We start from the raw sequence: 10117 nt of genomic DNA on the forward strand, positions 1-10117 counted from the left end.
TAAATCCCTTTAATTACTAGTTACTAATTATATCTTCAAGCTAATTAGATTACTGTACAAATTAGTCTCTCCAAAAAGTATTTAATTACTTATTACTAATTACTTTCTAAATCCTGGATCAACATTGACTGATTAAAAGATGACATCTCTTTCAAATCATTCTGACCAAAGTATTACACGTATAGATACATTAAAACATGCATTTTTAAAGTTGGGATTATAATGTTAATTGAATTCCACTTTTGCATTATGTATAATTGTTCTACAGTCTATATGCAGTATTTAAATCAATAACATCAGAAGAAACTAATTAAAATATTGAAAAAATAAGAGTAATTCCTTACTTTTTCACAGCTCATTATTACTTAGTAGTTAATACTTAGTATCATTACTTAAAGGGTTACTTCAGCGATTAGCATATGACTTTGTATCAGTAGAAACCCTGGAGTATATTCAAATGATTGTGCTTTCCCCCCTCATATCCCCCTGAGACAAGAGATTTATGCATTTTATTTCTGGAAAAATTCCTCCTATGATGCAAATTGACGATTTTTGCATCATAGGAGGAATGTTTGCCCAAAGGCTAAAGACTACAGCCAGCAGAGGGAGCCATTTCTGCATGTTTTGAATCTGTGCATGGGGGATGGAGATCACACTCAGCTCGCAGGGAGAGCTCAGCTCAGCTACAGGCACTCATTTAAACGGAGCTATGGTGAGCAATGTAAGTCTTTTAACTTCTCAAATTAATTTCTATGAAAGTTAAGCTTGCAAAGGCATGAACTGAAACACGCCAGACTGAACTCGCGTTGTGAATGTATCCCGCGAATGTAGTCGCGATTACCTCAGCTCTCATTACTCCTGCATTTAGTGCTCAGTGCTGTGATACTCGCAGTGACTCACTCATTATATTGAACAGACACGTTCAGTTTTTAATTGTAGTGTCTCTAACTCAGTCACAGTAATCAAGTTGGTGGTGTTGGGAATGGCCTCACGGGGCAGCGAAGCATTCTGGGAATTGTAGTCTTTCATCCCCATGGGACAAAAATACATTTTCTGTCTTTTCTCAGTCTAGAAGACACCAAATTCGAAAATAATTTCACATTTCTACTGCATTGATGACCCAGTTTAAATACAGATTCATCTTCCCAGCGCTGAAGTACCCCTTTAACAATTATTAATAAAATAGAAATGTAGCCTACATAAAATGCAGTAATATTGATATTGCCTTGTCATTTAAGTTAAACGTTTAATGTTTAATTTCACAAAATAGTGTAGTCACAGCACTCACAGGCCACCTAGATCTTTAAACCTTTTATCAGCTTATTTGAAAGTTGTACTAAAATTTTAATTTCACAGCCTTTATCTACTTAAGTAAGTCCATCTGGGATATACCAAAATGTACTTTTTTCTTCTTTAAAAAAAAAAAAAAAATGTATTGATTGTTATTGTTGTAACCATACACAGATCAGCCTGCGATTATTTAAATGAACTTTGTAAAAACAAACAAACAAAAAAAAAAAAAAAACAGCTTGCATAATATAGATAACACGGGGGAAACGTCCAAATGTGAAATGATAAACTTGTACAGGCTTGCAATTTTTGGTTTTATAATTTCAAAACTAGGTCTTTCATAACTGCAGAAAACTCGTTATCTTGCAGTCTACGTAACACGACACGCGAAGGCTACCTCTGAACATGCACAATCGCTTTGTATTTGAATTATCGGCATAATGAATATTAATGTCTTATAATATTAAAAATTATTATCATATAAACACATGCTATAGTTTAACCCCTCGTTAAATATGTGTAGAAATTATTAGATAAAAAATATATAGTTTTTTTTATACAGGCAAGTTTCATGGCTACTACTTGAGGCAACAAACACACAGTAGGACCCCAGAAACGCCTCCTGCGTGTTGGTGTTGTGCCAGACTAGTTTGGTAACACCGGTGAGAATAAGTCTTGTGTTCATTGACTGGAGAAATAGTTTATTACAGAATGGATAAAACTGTCAGTCTGCCAAACCAACCCAACAAAACCACCACGGGTAAGACATGCTTTCTGTGTTCAGTTTAGGAACTATATGAACATGTCATATTTTGTCACCCAGTGATTGATTGATTGTATTGTATTGATTTAATCATTCCACCGCACCATAATGATTGTTATAAGTTGAAAACAGGTTGAATGACTTTGCTTAAAAGTATTTTCATTGACAAACAAAATTGTTATAATTCGACAATTTTGTAATATTATCAAATGTCCAATTATTGGCTCACTGTAAACGCAACATACTGTACATCAGAGTCAGTGATACTAAGCTAAAAGCATTTTCAGAAGTTAAAATTATTAGCTTGATTTCTTTCACACGGGCTTTTGGTTACATTTAACAGAGTCGATGTGGAATTTGACAGGTAACAGGCAGATTTTTTTATTTAACTTATATGGATTTGCCAAAATGTATTTTGAAGAAGTATTATTGTTTTTATTTTATATTTTGCATTGTAAAAATATTAAACACCCCGAGTATCTGCTCTGCTCCAGAGGTGTTTGCTTTTACTTTTGAGAGCTTATCTAACCGGTTACAAAATTACCTTAAAAAAAATCATCATAATAGTTTCATGATTAAAGGCACGATATGTAAGATTTTTGTATTAAAATATCCAAAAACCACTAGAACAATGTTATGTATTTTGTTGATTTTGTTTCTAAATGATCCCAAATGTTGCCAAGAATGTTCAAATTCAGAGAAATAAGCTATTTTAACCAGGACACGGACCGTGCATCACCTGTCAATGACATTATACCTGCATTACCCTCCATTGTTTCATTTAGTAGAAACTACTGTAGTATCTCAGATCAGATCAGTGCAGGAAGCTTTTGGTAAAAAGTCTTTTGGGATTTAAAAAAAATATATATGGAAGTGTTTTTGTCTTAACTATGGTATTTTTGCTTAGATATGGTTACCATGCAGTTTTGTAAGACTATCCATCATTCTTATTCTAGATTTTACATGTGAACATTAATATATTTATGTTACAGTAACCTTGGTGGAAACCATTAGTAACCCAAGTGGAATAATGCTGGTGAGTCCCTACCAGACCAACCGGGTTGGGGATCCCATGGATCTAGTTTGTCTGGCACAACAAGTACAGAAGGTAAATTATGCTTTAGGAGGTCATACTTCTGATATTAAAAAAATGTTTTTATCATCTTTTAATGATAATTGTGTGTCTGTGTGTGGGATTTTAGGGAGATGACTTTATTAGAGCCAATGCTTGCAACAAACTTACAGTCATTGCTGAACAGATAAGATACCTTCAGGAGCAAGCAAGAAAGGTGGGAATGAATTGTCTATTAAAGTACCCTTTTTTATTATACAGCAGTCTGATAAATGTCCCTGGAGTTGTATTGGTAGCAGCACTGGAATATATATTTTTGTTTAAAGGCAGGGTAGGCAATTTCGGAGAGACTTGCAATAGCAAGCCTTCTCCGAAAGCATAAGATCCCAGCCTTCCTTCAGAGAACTTTTCAAAGCCACACGTCCTTTAAAACACCTGAACGTACTGCAGGGTCTGAAAAGTTTCACAAGAGACGGCATTAAATTACCTCATGTCTCCAAGCCATAGGCCGTAAAAAAATATGGACGACTCGACATCATCCGTTTCCGCTTGGCAGATTTGAAGCTTTTAGGCGGCCTGCACGGCGCGGACATCTTGGGACCGAGTCTGCGCAGTAGCGATTTCGGGACTGGAGTTGCGCAGTAGAGCGCAGGAAGTAGAGCAGGAAGTACAGCTGCGATATCAAAAGCCCGCCTACACTCTCGCAGATGCAGAACAATTAATTATGTTGGTGTGAAATAAACAGTTATGGAAATGTAGAAATTAAAGCTAAAGCTCCAATCTGCTCCCAAAAATTTCGAAAAAAGTCAGTTAGTGCCTCAGTGACAACTTCACTCAGAGAAGCCGTCAGTCTCAGCTGTCAGTCATGACGTCACACCCCCCGTTTTTATAGCATCAAATAACTAACTCAAACTAAACTTATTTTAAAAACGAACACTTGAAATGAAATCATCGTGATGATAACTGCCTTCAGTGACAAACTAACTTTGGGGAAAAAATATTTGAAGTGTAATTTTATTATTTAGTTTGCTTCACGTCCATTAGAAAACACAGAGGGGCGGCTATACTGGGACCGGTCACCGGGGGGCGATCGAGGCGCGAAAGCTTCAGTAAATGAGAGGGAGACTGCAGGCTTGCTCCAAGCACATAACATTACAATAATAATGAAAGTAAACAGCTTACAGAGCTCTAGTTTTACTACCCGACTGGTGCAGATTAATTTCAGCGTTGATAGTTCTGACATAGAAACGCATAAATCTGATTCTGAGGACGTGAACAGCTCCAGGAAGAATTTCACAGGTTGGCATCTTGTAATTATGGTTACGACATGGTGTGAACGCAGCATAAGCTCGCCTTTTTGGTTCAGGAGGAACTGTAAAAGGCGGCTGCTGTTCATCTTCGGAACTCAGATTAAGATATTTCTGATGAAATCCGAGAACGCTCTGATCCCTCCATATTACTTCATATTATTCTGAGGCCCCTCCATATATTTATTTTACCACTTCCAAGGCCCAGAAAGGTAGGAAAGACATTGTTAAAGTAGTCCATGCGAATCGAGTGGTTCAACTTTAATGTTTTGAAGCGACGAGAATACTTTTCATGCACAAAAAATAATTTGCTTCCTGTTTATACTTCAGGTTTTGGAAGATGCCAAGAAAGATGCTGAGCTTCATCACGCCGCCTGCAATGTTGTAAAGAAACCAGGAAACATGTATTATCTTTACATGCGTGAATCTGGTCAGCGATACTTCTCAATTCTGTCTCCGCAAGTAAGTCGATTACCACCTTATGTGTCTCTTGGTTTTATCAGTTGTAATAAGTGAGAAGTGAGGTCAATCTGAATTGGTTGGTGCCAACTAGTAAAATGTTTAGTGTGCATTGCTTTAATTGCACTATAACTTCAGAAATGAGGAATTCTGTGTTCAGTAATGAAAAAAAGGAGAAAGATGTAATGAAAGTCACAAGAAAACAAATAATTGTGCTAAAGCAAAGTACAGTATTTAACAGCTAATTTAATATAATATGGTTTCAAACTCTTACAGGAATGGGGTGCTAGTTGCCCTCACAAGTTCCTTGGCGGATACAAACTCCAGCATGACATGTCTTGGACACCACAAGAGGAGGTTGAAAAGCGGGATGCTGAAATTGGCATCATGGACAAACTGTTGAACAGGCAAATTGCTCTACCAGCCTGCACAGAGCCCAACTTTGAGGGTATTTCACAATGAAAGGGCACAGCTCACTCATGGACGGTCTTATCTGAAGTGGTCTTAAAATATACTAATTGTTTGTTAACATAAAGTGTAATTGCCTCGTCAGTACTGCTGAAACTTTATGGTCAGTTATCTATTTTAAATGCTGCTTTCTCAAATGGATCTAAATTTAAGAACTGTATCTTTTTTCCTTTTGGTTTTCATTAAATCATTCATTCAGTTATTCTGTGCCTTGTATTGATTTTGTATAAAGCACTGCTTACTGTACATGAAACAGCATGACGTGTTTATATATACTTTATTAAACACACTACTCAAGGATGTTAGATACAAAAACAAATGGTATTATATCAATTTAAAGAAGTTATAAAATAAACTTAACTGGTTAAAATCAACTGCAAAGCATCTGTTTAGCCATCTGTTACTGTTGTGCAACAATGATCAGTAATGTTTTGGAGGTAAGAGTTCACAAAGGGTAATAGCTCCCAGTTGTCCGTTGCAATGCTGACCTGAACTGCGTCCTCAGCCTGTGTAATCATCAACAGGACATGGCACATTGGTGGAAGAAAGAACAAGACTTTCCATGACCTTTCGCTTAGCTCATCTGTAATCAGGTAACCCTGAAAATGTGTCTTGATCAAATCAGCTAGACTTTCATCTCCAGTTTTGAAGCAGAACAGGCTAATGGCAGATTTGTCAGGACTCCCAGAGGCCGCGGCCTCCCAGATGCGGTCGAACACTTCCTCTTTGCATGCACAAGATGTATTTAGCGGTAAAGGGAGAGGAAGGAATATCTCAGGGAATGAAACGCTCACGTCAGGTAGTCGGCTGTGCCAAGAGCATCCATCTTGGGTTGTGAATATGGCACTGACGCTTAAAGTAGTGGGGTAGGGTTGGAACGGTTTGAGCCTTACTTTGACCTCAGGTGGCTTTCGGTCTCTGAACACGCATGGTACGTGTATGTCACTTACCTTTGCATAGTTTGAATCTTTCAGCTCGAAATGCAGACACACTGTAAAGACTCTATCGAATAACGAATCTGTTTCATCTGCATGAGTCAGATTGTACCTCAAAGTGACCTCTGACCCAAAGCCTGGCATCTGAAACTGTTCTTGATAAACCTCCAACCATTTCTTAGTCTCTCCTGTCACCTCTAATGACTCTGAACTGTCTGAAAAGCGTTGTGAGGTTTTTTCTTGCACCTTGACGAGTCGTAAAACATGCCGCTCAGCTTTGTGTACAGTCAGGTTACTGGCGATCCCCTCGTTCTCAGCCATAATGGCAGAATGCGACCGCTCTTTGGCACGTCCCCCATCAGGACCTTTGGCGAGAACCCCGGTCAGCTTTTCCCATGAAAGGTTGGTTAGCAATGTGTAATAGAAGCGAGCGTGATCCTGTATGTCTGTGTCCTCATAATGAACCGATATGTACTGCAAAAGATCAGCCAACTCGATAAACACTTTATCGATGGAAGGGTGCTCCAAAAGATTGCGGCAAACAGCAAGAACTGCGTTTCCAACCTGCCAGTTGCCTCTTTCACACAAGTTGGAGTTGATGAGAACATTGAGAAGAAGGTAAATGGTGTTCCTCTGGGTAATATGACCCTCTTTAGCCACTCTTTTCAAGACTTTCAAGTGCCAACTCAAATTATGAATCGTCAATTGCAATGGAGGCATTTCCATGATGCGTTTCTGAAGCCCTCTCAATAACTTAACAGACCAGACGTGGTCGTCCAGACGCTCCTGGATGCGATCCGCGAGGCCAATCAAATGTTGAGCTAGTCGGCTATGTCGGGAATACATGTCGCATAGTTTGTCGATCAGCTTATCAGAGAGTTCCTCCATGCCGCTGAAGTGCATGAGAAAAATATACACAGCCCTGAAAGAGGTCACCACCACTTCTCTGCTCCCATCGCTGTCTACGATTTTCAAAAGAGCCATTATGTGATTAAACAGGTAGTTGATCCCTTTGTCGTCTTCGCCCTCGTCGGCTTCTAGGTGCACCAGACAAAGAAGGTTTAGTCTGCAGAGCATAGTAGCACTGTCGTTAAAAACTGTTGGAAGAAGAGATGCTGCCAGACGTGGTGTAACCAGCACGGGTAAACTCTCTTCTCCGCTGCTGGATATGGGCCGGTTCTCTGGGAAGTGCAGAATACAGTCCATGTAGAAGAGCTTCTCAGGAATTCCTAGGAGCGGATGCTGGGCGGTGCTGACGAGACGCTTGAGCAGGAAGTTCTCATCCTCGGCGGTGAAAAGGCTGTCTGTGAACGTGTCTTTCATGAAGAGCGTGGCATGCATGAGCTCGACTTCTGCAGTTCCAAAGAGTCGCAGAAGTTGCGATTTGAATAACGTTGGAGAAAGTCCCGGCACCATGGCAACAACTTCCACGAGCTCCCTGAGCAGGGCAGACTGGGAAATGGGCGTTAGCAGGTAAGACTCCTCCAAGAGGGAAGACATTATAGATTTGAGTTCCTTACAATCCAGTCCGGGTGGCAAACGTGGGACTTGGACCATCATGTTCACTGGCAAGAAGGTCAAGCCTAATGGATTACTTTTCCATGCAAACCCTTCATTTCCTGCTAAGATGGTTTTAAACTCTAGGTCAGTAACATCTTTTTGGTTCGTCAAGATGCGAATGGCATTCTTCAGCCCTAGTGTATACAGCATACAGTAGGACTGATGCAGAACTGTAGTTTCTTGCTGTTTTAGAAGACACAGGGCCTCTAACTTTTGAGAAAGAAGACCGGGGCTGCAGGTTTCCATTTCTCGAAGGCAGTCACAGGCGGTGGCCCTTATAGGCTGCTGGGAAAGCCCACATCTGTAGTCATTGGTATCCTGAATTGTCTGATATAGAAGATCCAGCCAGTCTTCAGCCATCTTTGTGTGTGTGGCCAAGCAGGATGTGCATATTATCACGTTGGTGATGGCCAGCATGACGTTGCACTTGAGGCTGATGGATTTCTGTGGCATGTGAGAGAAGACTGACAGCAGTTCAAGGGCCGTTTCTTCTCCCACAGAAGTAGAAGGGCAGAGGATGGTTGGATGCTCCAGTAGCACAGACACAAGGAGTATCTTATAATAAAGAAGAGAAATAACAATATTAAGCAATTTTAAATGACAGGGGAAATGTAGAATGAAGAAAATGTGATGGTAGCATGTTTGTTAATTTGCAATATACCAGACTGAGTAGTGATTTGTGCCTCTGGCTAATGAACATTCAATATAATAGAACGTTTTGCATTAAATAACGTTTAGTATAAATTTTTTATATAGTCACTTTTAGGGATGCACAATATATCGGCTGACACCGATATAATGGTTCATTTTTAATGTTATCGACCTGGAAAAAATGTGGCCGATATATTAAAGCCAATAAATAATTGATTATTTCCTTCAGCTGAGACACTTCAGATGCGCACTGTTCGCCATTATGGTATTCAATTGTTTGAAATATGATTGAAATCACTTCAAAAAGGAAAATACGGTTCAGTCAGTGCAACAGCTCGTCTGTCATTAATATTATAATTGTGTGCTTGGGACATGGCTTTTAATGGTGAGACTTTTGTTTTTGTAATCAGGCTGTCAAAAATTATATTAAAAATATGGATTTAGATTTATCGGCCAATTTATCAGTTATCGGCTTTTAAATATAACAAATTATTGGTTAATGCCCAAGAAGATATCGGTGCAACCCTATTCACTTTATTATGAAACATATTACTAATCATTACAAAATAACATTAATATATAATACTATGTTTAAATATTTTAATTTTGAACTATACATGCAGGTATATGTGGTTGACTGCTTGCTCTCATTACCTTGAGTTGATCATTGGCTTTATCATTCCGCAGTTCGTGTAGAAGTTCAGCCAAGAAACTCTCAGAAGTGGTGGTGGCCAAAAACTGAGATGGACTCAGTAGAAAGGCAGCTATCCTCTGATCCCAGAGACCCGCGATAGTCATTCTGGAGATAACCTGACTTAAGATCAGAACAGAAGCATTTATGTTCATGACAATGACGCTAAAAATGTACACAAACATTCAAATAAAAAGTGCATTCTTTCAGTTTAACGACTTACCTCTATCAGATCACACTTTAAAAACATAAAAAGACAAATCACTGTGTAACGTCCATCTATTGACGTCTCTGACAATCACGTGTTCCCAAGCTGTCATATGATAAACCAAATAGTGACAGGGTTCCGTATATTTTAAAATAAAAGTCTAAATTGCCAAATGATTAAAAAATCCATAATAACTGTCAGGTTGTTTTCATTATATAATTGTATTGTAATTATATAGAATATATAGATTTATTTTAATTTTCGATGAATTGGACACATATTATTTACGCTACATGACTGAGATTAAACAACTGTGGACTTGTATTTTGACACGGTGAAGTGATCATGATTATTTTGTTTTACTGCCATCGTGTGGTGTTTTTAAAGAAAGTTGTCAAAAAGCAACCTGAATTAGAAAATTAAATAAATAATTAAAAAATAATAAAATTATACCCTCTACAATGAATAATAGTGTCATGGTTTGCAAGACATTTTATCTTGAAATTTAAGAATATATTGCTGTCATTATATATCAACACTAATTTGCTCTCATTGCAAATTGTAAATTTTAGGTCAAAATGACTGGAGTAACAGCATTGTATAGCACAGAATGTGGTCAATATGTGCAAAACAATATAAGGAATATATGTAATCTATAGATTGTAGAAGTATATAAATGTATATGAAAAGAAATGTTGGCCATGTTAGTGATA

General features: G+C 38.3%; 2 protein-coding genes across 4 annotated transcripts; one reads left to right on the forward strand and one right to left on the reverse strand.

Annotated features, from left to right (window-relative positions):
• Positions 1 to 1896: 1896 nt before the first annotated feature.
• c22h1orf50 (chromosome 22 C1orf50 homolog) lies at positions 1897 to 5429 on the forward strand. Its single transcript, XM_067431603.1, has 5 exons — positions 1897 to 2050; positions 3046 to 3161; positions 3256 to 3342; positions 4763 to 4894; positions 5168 to 5429. The coding sequence occupies exons 1-5, from the start codon at positions 2002 to 2004 to the stop codon at positions 5351 to 5353; spliced, it is 570 nt and encodes a 189-aa protein (XP_067287704.1). The 5' UTR covers positions 1897 to 2001; the 3' UTR covers positions 5354 to 5429.
• A 190-nt stretch (positions 5430 to 5619) lies between these two features.
• ap5b1 (adaptor related protein complex 5 subunit beta 1) lies at positions 5620 to 9525 on the reverse strand. Of its 3 annotated transcripts, none has more exons than XM_067431602.1 (3): positions 9420 to 9525; positions 9160 to 9304; positions 5620 to 8409 (listed from the first exon to the last, which is right to left on the reverse strand). In XM_067431602.1, the coding sequence occupies exons 2-3, from the start codon at positions 9301 to 9303 to the stop codon at positions 5749 to 5751; spliced, it is 2805 nt and encodes a 934-aa protein (XP_067287703.1). In that variant the 5' UTR covers position 9304; positions 9420 to 9525; the 3' UTR covers positions 5620 to 5748. The 3 variants fall into 3 exon arrangements, with proteins under 3 accessions (XP_067287703.1, XP_067287702.1, XP_067287701.1); XM_067431601.1 differs by having other exon boundaries at positions 9160 to 9319; positions 9420 to 9517; XM_067431600.1 differs by having other exon boundaries at positions 9160 to 9315; positions 9420 to 9480.
• Between the last annotated feature and the right edge of the window lie 592 nt (positions 9526 to 10117).

The sequence above is a fragment of the Pseudorasbora parva genome, chromosome 22 (assembly GCF_024679245.1).
Source record: "Pseudorasbora parva isolate DD20220531a chromosome 22, ASM2467924v1, whole genome shotgun sequence".
Lineage (NCBI taxonomy): Eukaryota > Metazoa > Chordata > Actinopteri > Cypriniformes > Gobionidae > Pseudorasbora > Pseudorasbora parva.